The 16,642-nt window shown below is 41.9% G+C and overlaps 1 protein-coding gene across 4 annotated transcripts in view; it reads left to right on the forward strand.

Moving 5' to 3' along the window:
• Window positions 1-16,642, forward strand: part of RCOR1 (REST corepressor 1) — a 128,669-nt gene that overhangs the window by 71,044 nt on the left and 40,983 nt on the right. For all 4 annotated transcript variants that reach the window (XM_060620818.3, XM_060620820.3, XM_060620821.3 and 1 more), the window contains one exon: window positions 5,129-5,212. In XM_060620818.3, coding sequence (XP_060476801.3) covers window positions 5,129-5,212 — 84 coding nt within the window. The remainder of the gene's footprint in view (window positions 1-5,128; window positions 5,213-16,642) is intronic.

The raw sequence follows: 16,642 nt of genomic DNA on the forward strand, positions 1-16,642 counted from the left end.
TCTGCGCTGTCAGCACAGAGCTCTATGTGGGGCTCCATCTCAGGAACCATGAGATCATGACCTCAGCCAAAAGTTGGACACTTAACCAACCGACTGAGCCACCCAGGCATCCCCAGATTCACTTTTTTTTTTTTTTTTTTTTTTTTTTGTGCATATGGAGATCCAGTTGTGAAAAATCCTCTTTGTTGAAAGGGTATTGAATTGAATCCTTTCTCCATCGAATTGCTGTTTTGCACCTCTGTTACAAATCAATTGACCATATTTATATGAGTCTATTTCTGGTCTGCCTTCTGTTCATTGATCTGTGTACCTGTGTTTTGCCAATACCACACTGTCTTGATTACTATTCCTTTATACATGAAGACTTAATAGTGAGTGGTGTGAACCTTCCAACTTTGACCTGGTTGTTCTGGCCTCATTTGACTTCCCTTTTTAATCTGTCCTTTTGTTTTATATTAATATGGACTCACAGGTTGTTATTTTATTGCTGTCATTTATTTATTTTCACTTACATTGTTTTTAGATTTGGCCAGGGAGGAGGCAGATCCCATCATTCTTTGAACACTTTTTTACCTCCTGGCATAACAAGATATTTCACGGTCCTCTTGTAGATTTCCTGTCATAGTCCTGGAATCGACCATTTCTCCAAGGAGACCTGGTTTCTTTTATTGGAGAATGGTGTTTAGAATCGAGATCTGGGAGCTGGGTGTGCTCATGTCCTCATTAATGCCGGGCTGTCATTGCATCGGTGCTCTCTCAGGGGACCTTGAAAACTGTGAGCTTGTACTATTACGCATCAAACCTGTCCAGCACTACAGAATTCTTTCTAGCCCTTCCTTTAACTCTTTCACTCAGCATAATTGAGATTCATTTATGTTTATTTAAATAGTTCTTTTTTTAAAAAAGAAAAATTGCTGAGAAAAATTACTCCATTGAGTGGCTATACCACAATTTTAGTTATGAAATTACCAGATCCCCTCCCCCCCAAAGTGATGGCACCATTTTACATTCTGACCAACAGTACATGAAAGTTCTAGTTTCTCCACATTATTGCCAAACCTTTGTATTGTTAGTCTTTTTAAAGGTACGTTTTGGTATCTTGAATCGTTTTAATTAGCCTTTCTTCGTTACCAACAATAGCCAAACTATGGAAAAAGCCCAGATGTCCATCCACTGATGAATGGATAAAGAAGGTGGTGTGTGTGTGTGTGTGTGTGTGTGTGTGTGTGTGTGTGTGTGATGGAATATTGCTCAGCCATCAAAAATAATGAAGTCTTGCCATTTGCAATCATGTGGGTGGAGCTAGACTGTACTATGCTAATAAGCAAAATAAATCAGTCAGAGAAATAACCATATGATTTCACTCACCTGGAATTTAAGAAACAAAACAGATGAACATATGAGAAGGGGAAAAGAAAAGAGAGAGCTAAATAAACCATAAGAGACTCTTAGAGAACAAACTGAGGATTGATGGAGGGACATGGGTGGGGGATGGGTTAGTTAGATGGGTGATGGGTATTAAGGAGGGCACCTGTTATGAGTACTGGGGGTTGTATGTAAGTGATGAATCACTGAATTCTACTCCTGAAACCAATATTGCCCTGTATGTTAATTAACAAATTTAAATAAAATTTTGAAAAAAAAATAATTTGCCTTTCTCTAATGACTACTGATTTTTAATAGCTTTACATTCCGTGTGCTTATTTGCTATCCTTATACTTTCTTTGGAGGCATGTTTATTCAAATCTTTTGCCCATTTTTTTTAAATATATGAAATTTATTGTCAAATTGGTTTCCATACAATGCCCAGTGCTCATCCAAAAGATGCCCTCTTCAGTACCCATCACCCACCCTTCCCTCCCTCCCACCCCCCATCAGCCCTCAGTTTGTTCTCATTTTTTAAGAGTCTCTTATGCTTTGGCTCTCTCCCACTCTAACCTCTCTTTTTTTTTTCCCCTTCCCCTCCCCCATGGGTTCCTGTTAAGTTTCTCAGGATCCACATAAGAGTGAAAGCATATGATATTTGTCTTTCTCTGTATTATTTTGCCCATTTTTTAACAGTATGATTATTTCTTTGTGTTGAGTTCTGAGGGTTCTTTATAGATTCTGGATACAAGGCCTTATCAGATATGTGATTTGTAATTATTTTCTCAGTCTTTGGCTTGGCTTTTTGTTTCCTTAAATGGGTCATTTGATGAGTAGAAGTTCTTACTTTGGATAAAGTCCAATTTATGAATCTTTTCCTTTATGGATTGTGCTTTTGGCATTGTATCTAAGAACTTTTTCAACCTAAGTTCAAAAGATTTTTTCATGTTTTCTTCTAGTAGTTTTATAACTTCTGGCTTCACGTTTAGTTCTGTCATCAGTTTTCAGTTAATTTTTGTATATTTGTGTATGTAAGGTATGGATCCATTTGATTTTTTTTAGATGTTTATTTTGAGAGAGAGAGAGAAAGAAAAGGGGAGGAGAAGAGAGAGAGAGAGGGAAAGAACCCCAAGCGGGCTCTGCGCTGTCAACGCAGAGCCCGACAAAGATCCCACCAACTGTGAGATCATGACCTGAGCTAAAATCAGGAGTCGGATGGATGCTTGACCAACTGAGCCACCCACGCGCCCCTGTTTTGTTTTGTTTTGTTTTGTTTTGTTTTGTTTTGTTTTGTTTTGTTTTTAATATGAATATCCACTTGTTCCAGCATCGTTTGTTGAACAGATTCTTTTTCTCCATTGAATTTTGCCTTTGCACGTTTGTGGAAGGAAAATTAGTTGGTCCTATATGTGCGGTTCTGTTTTTGGACTCCTGTTATGTTAATTTATTTCCCTGTGTGCCAGGACCACACACTGTCTTAATTACTGAATCTTTATAATTAGTTTGATTCAGGTGGATTTTCCAGTTTGTTCCTTTTTTTTTTTTTTTAAAATGTTTGTTTATATTTTGAGAGAGAGAGGATAGCACAAGTGGGGAAGGGGCAGAGAGGGAGGGAGACACAGAATCCAAAGCAGGCTCCAGGCCCTGAGCTGTCAGCACAGAGCCCGGTGTGGCTCAAACTCACAAACCGTGAGATCGTGACCTGAGCTGAAGTCAAGAGCCAGACACTTAACTGATTGAGCCACCCAAGTACCCCTGAAAGAGATATTCTTTAATTTTGATTTTTATTAACTATTTTGATTTTTACCTTTTTTTAAAACTATCAATCTCATTTCCTACAACTTCGCTAAAACTCATTTTTTGAGTAACTTTTTGTAGATTCTGTAGATTGTCTACACAAATGATCATCTGTGAATAAAACCATTTTAATTCTGCTTTTCCAATGCGGATTCCTTTTATTTCTGTTCTGACTTCTGATTTTTATTTAAAATACAGCAAGATTGGGGCGCCTGGGTGGCTCAGTCAGTTAAGCGTCCAGCTTCGGCTCAGGTCACGATCTCACGGTTCGTGAGTTCAAGCCCCGCATCAGGCTCTGTGCTGATGGCTCAGAGCCTGGAGCCTGTTTCAGATTCTGTGTCTCCCTCTCTCTCTGACCCTCCCCCGTTCATGCTCTGTCTCTCTCTGTCTCAAAAATAAATAAACGTTAAAAAAAAATTTAAAAATAAATAAATAAAATACAGCAAGACTGTATTCCATGTGGGGTCCTCATCTTTGTTGATTGTATTTCATTTTTAGATTATGTGTAGCAGTAACACTGAGCTATATACATATAAAAAGGTGTCCTCAGGGGCCAAGGGGAGCATCTCTTTTCTCCTTTTCCTGTCTCTGTATCCTTCACACGCTGTTCCCACTTTGCCTGATTTCCAGTGTCCACTCTGGTTCTTTCCCTCCCACCACCCTGTCATTTTTCTTTCAAGTAACTGCCCCATAGGTTTTACCGAAAGTATAGGAATTCTTTCTTTTTTTTTCAACATTTATTTATTTTTGGGACAGAGAGAGACAGAGCATGAACGGGGGAGGAGCAGAGAGAGAGGGAGACACAGAATCGGAAACAGGCTCCAGGCTCTGAGCCATCAGCCCAGAGCCCGACGCGGGGCTCGAACTCGCGGACCGCGGAATCGTGACCCGAGCTGAAGTCGGACGCTTAACCGACTGAGCCACCCAGGCGCCCCAGGAATTCTTTCTTTATAAAACCTAGAACACATTGACAGATAAAATTAAGTAAAAGATTAGATACCTGGCAGTGTCATAAAGACAAGAATTCTTAAACCAGGCTTTATGAATTTTCTAAAAGTGTGTTTATATTGGTGTGTGTGTGTTTCTATTTCATTGGGATTTTTTTCTAGAGAGCGGAGTCCATAACTTTCATATCCTTAGAGGAATTTATTTAAGCAAACAAACAAAAAGGTAAGAATAATACCTTTAGAATGAATGAGTTTGGGCCTACCCAGTGCAAGGGTTAGTGAGATTAGTAAGCCTCTTGTGTCTTGAGTCCTCTGTATCTTTTGAAGATAACATTTTATTTTATTCTCCTTTTTTTGAAGATAACATTTTAAATGTCTCTGTTGTAGTATATAACTGTTGTTTGTGGTTAATCCATTTATACATGTCAGCTCAGCACCTGGCACTTGTAAACCTTTGGTCTTCTATTTTGTATCATAGAGTTTTAAGAATTTGAATGCACTTTAGTTTGCTTTCAGGTTAAGTATTTTTAATGCTTATTTTTTAATAAAGTAGTTAAAAGAATCTTTGGATTCCTGTTGTCAAGTCCCTAAAAAGTTACTGTGGCAGAGAAGGATAAGGGTATTCAAAGCACACGGGAAGAATACGGATATCCTGGGTACCCCGTGTCTGACGGCCGGGCATCCTGGTGTGTAGCAGTTTAACCACTGGGCACTGTAGCCATGCAGTCCTGTCTCTGCCTCCTTCTACCAAATGACCTGTTGAGTTTCCTCACCGAGCAAATGAGAGTAGTAAACCTGTTTGTTAAATCAGTAAAAGACTTAGAAGTAGACGTGTTTGGGCAGACTCAGAGCCCCCCTCACCCTGTGACGGTAAGGGTGCAGGTTTCCTTGGGGCAGGTCTCAGTAAAAGGTGGGCGATGTCATGATGTTCCGAGGATTAAAAGATCAGAATGGTGCTGTTAGTCATCACTTGTTATGTCTGTTAAATTATAATAATTTTCTTTTTTATTTCTACCAAGCCAAACTAGCGAGACGCAGTCAAGAACGAGACAATCTTGGCATGCTGGTCTGGTCACCTAATCAGAATCTATCAGAAGCAAAACGTAAGTTTTAGAACACTTTCATTTTTCACCTTTCTTCTTTAAAGCAAAGTTGTTTTTTTGTTCTTTGTTGTTTTTAAATGTTTATTTTTGAGAGCACACAAGCGGGGGAGGGGCAGAGAGAGGGGGACAGAGGAGCCAAAGCGGGCTCTGCAATGACACCAGCCAGCCCAACGTGGGGCCTGAACTCGCAGAACCGTGAGATTCAGACCACGGCTGAAGTCGGATGCTCAACTGACTGAGCCACCCAGGCGCCCCGGACAGTGTGCATTTCTTTACTGTGGCCTGTCATAAGGACTTAAATTTTTTTTTTTTCTTCTTAATGTTTATTTATTTTGAGAGAGAGTGTGAGCAGGGGAGAGGCAGACTGAGAGAGAGAGAGAGAGAGATGGTGAGAGGGAATCCCAAGCAGGCTCCGGTCAGCACAGAGCTGTCAGCCCCGATGTGGGGCTCAATCTTACAGACTGTGAGATCATGACCTGAGTTGAAATCAAGAGTCGGACGCTTAACAGACTGAGTCACCCAGGAGCCCCAGGGCTTAAAATTCTTAACCAGTGGTTTCATAATTTACTTTATCCAAAATGCTGTACAGGCTAATACTGGAGTAACTAGGAGGAAAGGCTCAGAGTGGAAAGGAAATTATAACGTGGTGTATAACTCCCCCAGCTGGGAATTTACAGATCCGTACATTTCTAATTGGAGGGGTTACAAAGGGCAAAAACATGTTATTGGAAACAGGCTTTATACTGTAAGACTTCAACTTAACTAGAAGAACTTGTGAATTGACTCTTTGTTTTATGAGCTTAAAGTTGTATTGGGATGAATACACTGAGCTACTTTGGATTTTATTGGGGAGCGTTGGGGTCCTATAGTTACTAGTAATATTAAGTGTATATTCAAAGTTTGCTTTTTCAGCTTTTCTGTTGCCTCTGCTCAAATAATACCAGCAAAAATAATTTTGTATCAGACATTGCCATAAGTCTCTGGCAGTTTCAAATTTTTTCTTTCTTTTAAAAAAAAATTTTTTTTTTAATGTTTATTTGTTTTTGAGAGAGCAAGGGAGAGCACAAGCTGGAGAGAGGCAGAGAGAGACGGGGACAAAGGATCCGAAGCGGGCTCTGTGCTGGCAGCAGAGAGCCTGACACGGGGCTTAAAGTCATGAACCGAACTGTGAGATCATGACCTGAGCTGAAGTCGGACACTCACCCGACTGAGCCACCCAGGCGACCCCAAAGTTTTTATTTTCTTCATAACTTAAGTGGAAGAAAAACTAAATCTCCTTTTGGAGAATTTTTCAATGGGGGTTCATAGGTAGAATTTATGGGGATTTGTAAACTTGGAAATCACATGCAAAGTTTTTTGGTATGTGTTCATTTTTCTGGAGAAAAAGGACATTGGATTTTCAAAGGGGTCTTTGACAAGAGTCAGTTAAGAATCAGCGCTCTGAAATGGGGTTGGACTTGGAAAGTCACCAGTGCTAAATGTTATCAGGAAACTGTTAAATTGTGAGTGAAGGCTCAAATTCTTAGGCTTTGATCAGGATTTCCCGAAGTGTGTTTTCCAGTATTAAAATAAGTGTTGATAGGTTTCCACTGCCAAACGAGTGTGAGAGATGATACATATTCAATAATCTCTTCTTGTGTATTCAGTATCCGTGTCAGCATAGTCAGGGTGCAGAGAGCTCATATGGTAGAGAAACATGTTTAATTTTGACCAAGAAGGATCTTTTTTTTTTTTTTTTTTTCCCTTCCCTTTCTTTTTCTTTTCTTTTGTATAGTACCCTCCATGGAACACGGGAAGTTCAAGTACTCTTAGTAATGGTGAATTTAACAGTAATAAAATAATCTCAGTCTGATCTGATTTTAAGAGTATCTTAATTTTGCCTCTATCAGGCTGCTGCTTAATGAGTTTATAATGAAGAACAGAATAGCAGAAGGAAGGGTATTGGCATTTCTGATGTCTTTGCTGTGCTGGGGAGGACGTTTTAAGTATTTCCTGTTTGTTTATTTCCCCTTTGAGCCCTTGCATTAACTTAAAAAGCGATCAGTTCCATTTTTGAACATGTTCTTTTTAACAGAAAGCTGAAATCTTCCTCCCTGTAATTTTTAAAGCTTTGTTTTCTTGAACTCTGCTACAGAAATCTTCCAGATGAGTCTTTTGGATGTTCCGGCCATCCCACCTCCTTTACCCTCCTAGTCCAAGTTCAACCTGCCTCGTCGCTTTGGGTTTTTTCTAGACGATTGGCTCTTTGGGTGTCTCCGTCTCTTGGACTCCCAGACGTTACAGTTGGTCACGGTGTCCATTTGAAATGTTGGTGCCCAGAACTGAATATCCAGAATCGTGAGCATTTGTTGAGTCTTTGTGCCAAGCACTGCATTAAATGCATTCACACTTCACAATAACTCGAGGACATTTTTGTCCCCGTTTTACAGTTGGCGTTCCACAAGTCAAAGAGGTTTGGGAAACTGACACAGTAAGAGGTTGAGCGTTATCTAGGTTTGCTGACGTCGTGAACCCTGGTTCATGCTCTGAGTGCCTCTCTCAGGGAGAGCTCGTTAAGTTGCGGTGTTCTGTATTTCGGCCACTGTCCTTTTGTTACTTCAGTTCACCATTGATCAGTGCCTTTTGCTCATGTATTACCTGTTGACATCTGTGGAGTCAGAATTTAATTTTTATATTTTCTCGTTCTTTCTAGACCTAGAAGAAAAGATAAGAATATGAAGTTAGTAGATTTTTGGTTTTTTCTTTTTTTTTAATTTTTTTAATGTTTATTTATTTTTGAGAGAGAGAGAGACACACAGAGTGTGACTGGGAGAGGGGCAGAGAGAGAGGAAGACACAGAATCCAAAGCAGGCTCCAGGCTCCGAGCTGTCAGCACAGAGCCCGATGCAGAGCTCGAACTCACAAACCACGAGATCATGACCTGAGCCAGTCAGATGCATAACCGACTGAGCCGCCCAGTTGCCCCAAAGTTAGTAGATTTTTAAACAATGCTGTTGCCTAAAATGAATTTGTGGTTTTAATGTAAGCCTTTAAAATGACTTTTAAAACCAGTATACAAGTTAACATTCACGTACTGTTGAAAGTTCAGAAGACACAGAAACTTACAAAGAAGGAACTGTTCACACAGTATTTCATTACCCAGAGATAAGTGTTGTTAAATGCTCTGGGATTTTTTCCAGTCCTCTCTGTTTCCTCTTCTGTCCTATAAGGGATATGATGGTGTTTCTCCATGTGTGGGTTTGTCTGTGTCTCTGTATTTGCCCGAATGTTGACCGGAGCTTTTCCCACACTGTGAGGTAACCCTGCGCTGTTCTGTCGTCACACGGATATGGAAGTGTATCTACCCTTCTGTCGAAAGTGTATTGTTTCGGATTTGTTGCCTGTTGTAAAAGAAAGCTGTAGTAAAATACCGAATCCTAGAGCTTTGTCCTCTTTTGTTTTTTGTTTGTTTTATTGCGTTTCTAGTATTCTCTTAAGATAGAGCTCTAGGAATGGAATGTGGGTTAATGGGAACTTGCCGAACTGCTCAAGTGTGAGGATGTGAACGTGACGTGGCATCTCGATGTGAGTGAGGTTCCTCTTAGGAGGCTCCCATTTGTGGAGCTTTGGGAATCATCTAGTCCTTGGCTAGTCATCTAATCATAGGCCTTAAAATGTGATTGAAGTGTGATTGCAGACACGTATACATAATTTTTTCCGTTTGCACACCCATCATTCCCCCCAACTCCCTTCTCCACAGTGTAGTGTCACAGTAGAAGTTTTTTCTACTTTCCTTTCTTCTTTATTTTCAAAGACTGTGAAAGTCTTGGCTGTCCAACATTGATTCTGACTCTGTAGGTAGGAGGTTTGGAACATATATAGATGGCTAGCAGGTGTCCCTCATCTAAGGATGTCTGCAGATCCCTGGTTTTTCTTGTGTTTTCTTTCTTCTCAAGTGGCTGTTTAGGTAGAGCTGTGCCTCTTAGGGGTACCACAAGTTTACAAAAGGATTTTGTGGTTATTAAAATAAATGCTGTTGTCAAAATTTCACACAATACAGAATGTATAATGTAGACACTTAACGCCCTCTCGTAGTCACTGTGTATAATATATATGCTTTTCCTAATATTTTTATACATATTAATTAATATGTAAATTTTTTATCACAAAGTATGAGTTCAACAATTTGTTCTTGACGGTATATCTGGGACTCTGTTCTATCTCAACACATTTACCATTGCCTAGTTTTTAAAGAACAGGTATGGGTATCCCATAATTTGATCTTCCTAAAAAACTGAAGTATGGTTGATACACAGCGTTGTACTAGTTTTCAGGTGGACAACATGGTGATGCGACAACCCTGTACGCTCTGCTCACGAGTGTAGCTGCCACCTGTCACCATGTGGCGGTGTTACAGTGCCACACTTGCACTGGCCCTTTCATTGCTGTGACTTCCTCATTCCATAAGTGGATGTTTGTAGTATTTCAGTTCTTCTTTCTTTTTAAAAGTTACTTATCTTTTTAAGTTTTTGGCACTCATCACCACAAGTGCACTGCTTGATCCCCGTCACCTAGTTGACCCGTGCCCCCACTCCTGCCCTCTGGTAACTGTCAGTTTGTTCTCTAGAGTAAAGAGTCTGTTGCTTGGTTTTTAAGCTTTTTAAAAAAGCTGTAGGGAATGTTCTTATTTCTTTAGGATAAATCCCTAGAAGTAGAGTTCCTAGGCTAAGGGGCAAATGCATTATTTCTTGTTATTTCTTTATATTCTTTTCATTTTCAAAAATGGATGTAATGTTTAGAGCAGTTTTAGGTTCACATCCAAATTGATCAGAAAGTACAGAGATTTGGGGTGCCTGGGTGGCTTAGTCGGTTAAGTGTCCGACTCTTGATTTTGGCTCAAGTCACGATCTCACGGTTCGTGGGATTGAGCCCCATGTCGGGCCCTGCGCTGACAGCCCAGAGCTTACTTGGGATTCTCCCTCTCCCTCGCTCTCTGCCCCTCCCCCATGTATATTCTCTCTCTCTCTCTCTCTCTCTCTCTCTCTCTCAAAATAAGTAAATAAACTTTGAAAAAAGAAGAAAGCACCAAGCTTTCCCAAATACTTCTGCCCCCACAGTGCACACCACCCCCCACCATCCCCTACCAGAGCGGTGCGCTTGTCGTAATCGGTGAACCTACGCTCATAACCTCGTTGTCACCCAAAGTTCATAGTTTACATCAGGATCCACTCTTGGTGTTGTGCGTTCTGTAGGTTTCGGCACACGTTATCGTGACACGTATTCACTATTGTAATATCGTACTAAATCCTTTCCCTGCCCTAAAAATTCTCTGTGCTCTGCCTATGCGTCCCCTCCCAACCCCCTAACTCTTGGCAACTGCTGACCTTTTTACCGTCTCCATAACTTTGCCTCTCTCAGAATGTCAGAGAGTTGGGGTCCTATAATGTGGAGTCTTTTCAGAGTGGCTGTTTTGACTTAGTAGTAGTACGCATTTAAGTTTCCTCCATGTCTTTTCCCGGCTCGTAGCTCATTTCTTTGTAGCGCTGAGCAGCATTCCCCTGTCTGGACGGCCCGCGGTGTGTTTACGCGTTCACCTGCTGAAGGACGTCTCGGTGGCTTCCGAGTTCGGGCCGTTATGAAGGAAGCTGCCGTAAACACGTATGTGCAGGTGTTGGCGTGGACGTGAGTTTTCGGCTCCTTGGGGTGAGCGCGAAGGAGCAGGATCGCTGGATTGTTAAAGAATGCGTTTAATTTTGTAAGAAATTGCAAGACTGTCTTCTGGAGTGGCTGTGCCGTTTTGCATTTTTGAATGAGAGTTCCTTGTAAGTATTTGGTGGTGTCGGTGTTTTGGATTTTAGCCACTCTAAATAATACGCGTATAGTTCATTTAAACTAAAAAGCAATAGGTACGTACAAGATAAAATACGTTCTGGGTGTCTGTTAGCCCTGACACGCTTTTTTTTTTTAATGGTCATATAATACAGGTGTTTCATAAACATTTCTAAACAGTGTTGTAGTGAACATCACTGAAGTGGGGTTGGTAGGTCAGACGGTATGTACTTTTTAAATTTATAGATTTTTTTCTACATTATAGGAGTGTTCCTGTTTTCTAAGACGTCTCCAGTACTGGGTATATTAATTTTTTATTTCATTCTTTTTAATGTTTTACTTATTTTGAGAGAAAGAGAGTGTACAAGCAGGGGAGGGGCAGAGGGTGGGGGGAGAGAGAGAGAGAATCCTGAGCAGGCTCTTCGTTGGAAGAGGTGGGGCTCAAACTCACGAACCTTGAGACCATGACCTGAGCCAAAATCAAGAGCCAGACATTTAACCAACTGAGCCATGTAGGCTCCTCTTAATTTTTTTCTTTAAAAAAATTTATTAATAATTATTGTTAAAAAATTTTTTTTTAACGTTTGTTTATTTTTGAAAGAGAGACAGGTTGTGGTTGGGGGAGAGGCAGAGAGAGAGGGAGACAGAATCTGAATCTGAGCTGTCAGCCCAGAGCCTGATGCGGGGCTGGAACTCCTGAACCACGAGATCATGACCTGAGCCGAAGTCAGGTGCTCAACAGGCTGAGCCACCCGGGCGCCCCTTAAATAATTATTTTTAATTGTAGTAAAATACACATGATGTGAAATTTACCGTCTTAACCATTTCTTTGCTTCCGAGTAAATTTGATTGTGAAATTATAACAAGCAAATGAAATATGTTGGTTTATATTTCCATCTTAACCATTTTTAAGGGGATAGTGGTCTTAAGTACTTCACATTGTTGTGTACCCAGCCTCTAGAACGCTTCTCATCTTGCAGAACTGAAACTCTGAACTCAAAAAAAAACCCCAAGCCTACACTTCCCCCTCCCCCAGCACCTGGCAACCACCATTCTACTTTCTGACTTAACGAATTTGACTCCTCTGGGCACTTGGTTCGGTGGAATTATCCTGTTTTGGTGACTGGCTTATTTCACGCAGCAGAAATGTCCTCAGGTGTCATCCACATTGTAGCCTGTGGTGCCATTTCCTTCATTTTTATGACTGAGTAGTTCTTCCTTGTGAGGAAAGGCCACATTTGTCTCTCATTTACCGGTGACGGACACTTGGGTTGTTTCCACGTTTTGGCTGTTGTGAACGCTGCTGTTGTGAACGTGGGTGTGCAAATATCTCTTCGAGACCCTGCCTTCATTTCTTTTGGGTGTCTACTCAGAAGCGGGATTGCTGGATTTGGTAATTCTAGTTTTTAATTTTTTAAGGACCTGCCCTCCTGTTTTCCACAGGGGCTGCTGTCATTTTATATTCCCACCGACAGTGCACGGGGTCCAGCATCTCCACATCCTTATCAGAATTACCATTTTCTGCTTGTTTTTTTAATAGTAGCTGTCCTAATGGGTGTGGGGTGATACCTCATTGTATGGGAATATTAATTGCTTTTTAAAGTTGGCTGAACTGATAGAAAAAGGATTTCGTTAATTATTACTAAGGTTGAGCATCTTTGTATTTTGAACTTTTAAGAAAGTTTGTTTATTTTGAGAGAGAGAGAGAGCGCGCGAGCACATGTGAGTGGGGGAGGGGCAAAGAGAGAGGGAGAGAGAATCCTAAGTAGGCTCCACACTGTCAGCGCAGAGCCCGACACAGGGCTCGATCTCACCAACTGTGAGATCGTGTCCTGCACCAAGACAGAGTCACTTAACTGCCTGAGCCTCCCGGGCACCTCTGTACCTTGACTTGTTAATTCTTCTGTACATAGCAGTCAGGCCTTACCTTATTTGTTGTTTGGTTTGTTTTTTAGAATTATATGTAGTTAAATTGATTAATCTTACTTGTGGCTGCTCGCATACTGTCATGCTGAAAAAAGCCCTTCCCCCACATACCATATACTGCGCACACCTCTGTTTCTTCTGCCCGCCCCTCCTCCCGCCTCTCTCCTCGTTACATCGTTGTTCTATCTGGAACTATTTAATTCTTTCTCAGATCTTCACTTAGGTTAAACTCGTGTGTGTACTTTGGTCTTTATCTGAATTCTTGACTCTGTTTCATTGATTGATCCGTTGTTTCCTGATTTGTACCATTTTTATTCTTTTCCGTGTTCCTGGTTGATGTATTTATTTTTCTGGGTGAAGTTTAGGCTCATAGTTTCAAGCTCTCTCCAAAAGTATCTTGACTGGGGTTATCTGGAATTTGAGTTTGTTTAGTGAGCATTCGTTTCATTCACATTTTTATTGAGCGCTTTGTGTGCTTGGTAGTGTGTGGCAGGAGTGAGGGAGTCAGGAAGCTTATGTTCTAACGGAGAAAGAAGGGAAGATGAACCTGTAAACCGTAATGTATGTGTATTTCCTCTAGTCCGGCTCTTCTTTTTTGGATGCAAAAAACTTGAGGTCTAGAAAAGTGAGGTCAAATGCTTAAGGAACCACAGCTTCTTAGTAGCCAAGTTTGGGCTAGATCTCTGGTCTCCAGATGGCATTTATTTTTTTTTAATTTTTTTTTCAACGTTTTTTATTTATTTTTGGGACAGAGAGAGACAGAGCATGAACGGGGGAGGGGCAGAGAGAGAGGGAGACACAGAATCGGAAACAGGCTCCAGGCTCAGAGCCGTCAGCCCAGAGCCTGACGCGGGGCTCGAACTCACGGACCGCGAGATCGTGACCTGGCTGAAGTCGGACGCTTAACCGACTGCGCCACCCAGGCGCCCCCAGATGGCATTTATTATACACATCTGCCTTCATATGCTGCTTTTCTTAATCAACTATAATTGCATTCTTTTTTTAAAAATTTTTTAACGTTTATTTATTTTTGAGACAGAGAGAGAGCATGAACGGGGGAGGGGCAGAGAGAGAGGGAGACACAGAATCGGAAGCAGGCTCCAGGCTCTGAGCCATCAGCCCAGAGCCCGACGTGGGGCTCGAACTCACGGACCGTGAGATCGTGACCTGAGCTAAAGTCGGACGCTCAACCGACTGAGCCACCCAGGCGCCCCTATAATTGCATTCTTAAAGCATTACTGATACTAGACTAGCTGCTTTGGGCTGTGTCTGAGTGAAACTTCAGCGAGAGCTACGACCTTTGGGGTATGCCTAGAAAATGTGCCTTGTAGAGACGCATTGCATATGGAGGAAATATAAATAATTCCAGGTAGTGTAGAGGAGAACAGTATGATTTTATTATTATTATATATGTATAGTATATATACTAAATAATATATAGTATGTAATAAGTAAATAGTATATATATTAAATAATTCTGGAAAATTACTTGATGAAACAATGGCATGAGATTTAGGGGACACAGGAATGAATGAAGGTTGAAAAGTGGTAGAATCTGGAGGTTGGCAGATGGTGAGAGAAATGGAAAAATGTTCACTAATTGGAGATGAGGACAGTGGAGTCTCATTTTAGCTTCCAGCACCTCCTATGGGCTGTTAGCATCCCTCCCCCACCCCACCCCACCCCACCCCCGCCGTGGGACCCAGCAGAAAGCGCTACATTTTCCTGGATAGAAACAGGGGAAGTATTGGAAACAGTTGACATTCTGGGTAGAATGTTGAGGAGGGTAAGAGTTGGCTTGTGGGCAAGGTGCATATGTGTGCTGCAGACCGGGGGAAGGATGCCTGTGCACCTGTATTTGTCCGTGTACGAAGATGCGGGGAGAAAATGCAGTGCTCTGTTTTGGAGACCTGCCTGGCTGCGACACCTGTGGTCCTTGGGGAGGTGAGAAGCCTTGAAACTGTGCCAAGTCTCTTGACAGCCTTGTGGTTTAGTGGAGAGCCAGGGCTAGAGGCAGTGAGTGTCGATCCATTCTGGGTGAGAGAAGTTGATGCCCTCAAGGCTGTTGCTGTTAGAGGGAGGCTTGATCGAAATATGGGAAGTCAGGGGCGCCTGGGTGGCTCAGTCATCCAACTTCAGCTCAGGTCGTGATCTCATGGTTCGTGGGTTCAAACTCCGCATGGGGCTCTGTGCTGACAGCTCGGAGCCTGGAGCCTGCTTCGGATTCTGTGTCTCCCTCTCTCTCTGCCCCTCCCCTGCTCGTGCTCTGTCTGTCTCTCTCTCTCTCTCAAAAAATAAGTAAACGTTAAAAAAAAAAAAAAGAAAAAGAAATGTGGGAAGTCAAATTGGCAGTGTCGGAAGTGTTTGAACTTGCTCAAAGGAGGTGGAGATTATGGGCACGTGGGGTAAGGGGGCGGGGGGTCCGGGGAGCTTTATTAGGCCTTTAAGCAGGGCGCTGTCATATCTGGGCACGACTGCACCCTTGCGTCAGTTATTCCACGCATGTGCATGAAGATGCCTATGAGTCACTCTTGTTTCTGTGATAGGACATCATCTCCCTATCGGCTTTGCTCCCTGGTCACCATTGTGAGGTACATGGTTGCCCCCTCTGCTCCCATCTGTGAGCACCCTCCCCACCCCATTTCAGGCTGCCCTCCCTTGGTCTGCACCCTGGATGCCCGCCCTGCTTGCCCCAACCTAATGGCTTTAGGGCAGCCTTCTGTCTGGGGGCCGCCGCTGTGGGTGCAGTACATGATACCTTTATATTGCCCTCTTGTCCCTGCCCTGACACGTACACCCAGCCAGGGCCTGGACTTTGTGTGGCAGAGCAGCTGAAAGTTAGCAAAACCAAGTGGACATGTTGGTAACGAGAAATCTCAAAACTTTTTTTTTTTTTTTTTTTTTTACTAGATAGTCTTGTTTTCTTTGAAATGTATACAGTTAGGCCAGACCTTATTCCCAGTCTGGTTCACTTTACTGTGTTAATGAAAAACAAACAAACAAAAGTTTGCCAAAGCAAGTGCAGTCAAATGTAATACAAAACGGTGGCCTGAGAGCACAGTTTAGAAGGCAGTTTTAGGAGAGAGGATAGGTTAGGAAAGGGGATGATCAGAGCATGACTTTTGTTGTTTGACTCTCTTTAAGGTAGGGCTTGGCTGTAGGAGGTGAATTGGAGCCAGAGGGCAAGCCAGCGTACAACTGTGCCCACTGTGGGTCGCTTCCTGAAGAAGCAGATTTCCTAGACTCAGCGGCACTTGCCTCGGGCGTAGAAATTTGCAGGGTAACGTTGGCTATTGGGAATCAGGAAAACAGATGGTCCCGCTCATTTATGCATCGCCTACTTTATAGGTTATGTATAATCAGTGCTTTTGCAGTTATTTAAGTGTTTGATTGCATTTTGCTTTTATTTTATAAAAATGAGGAGAAACTGGTACCGTGGTAAGCACAAATCTCCATGTTAAAATTGACATAGATGGAAATCATTAGCTAATGCCAGAGACCATCAAGCTGGATGTGATTTTTGAAGCTAGTTGACTATTGACTATAAAGAAAAAAATTAACACCTACACCGTGCTAGACAGACAGAATTTAAGGATGTGTCGAAAAGCAAAGTCAAATTAGAGATTTTTTTTTTAATTTTTTTTAACGTTTATTTATTTTTGAGACAGAGACAGACAGAGCATGAACGGGGGAGGG

The sequence above is a fragment of the Panthera onca genome, chromosome B3 (genome assembly GCF_046562875.1).
Source record: "Panthera onca isolate mPanOnc1 chromosome B3, mPanOnc1 haplotype 2, whole genome shotgun sequence".
Classification (NCBI taxonomy): domain Eukaryota; kingdom Metazoa; phylum Chordata; class Mammalia; order Carnivora; family Felidae; genus Panthera; species Panthera onca.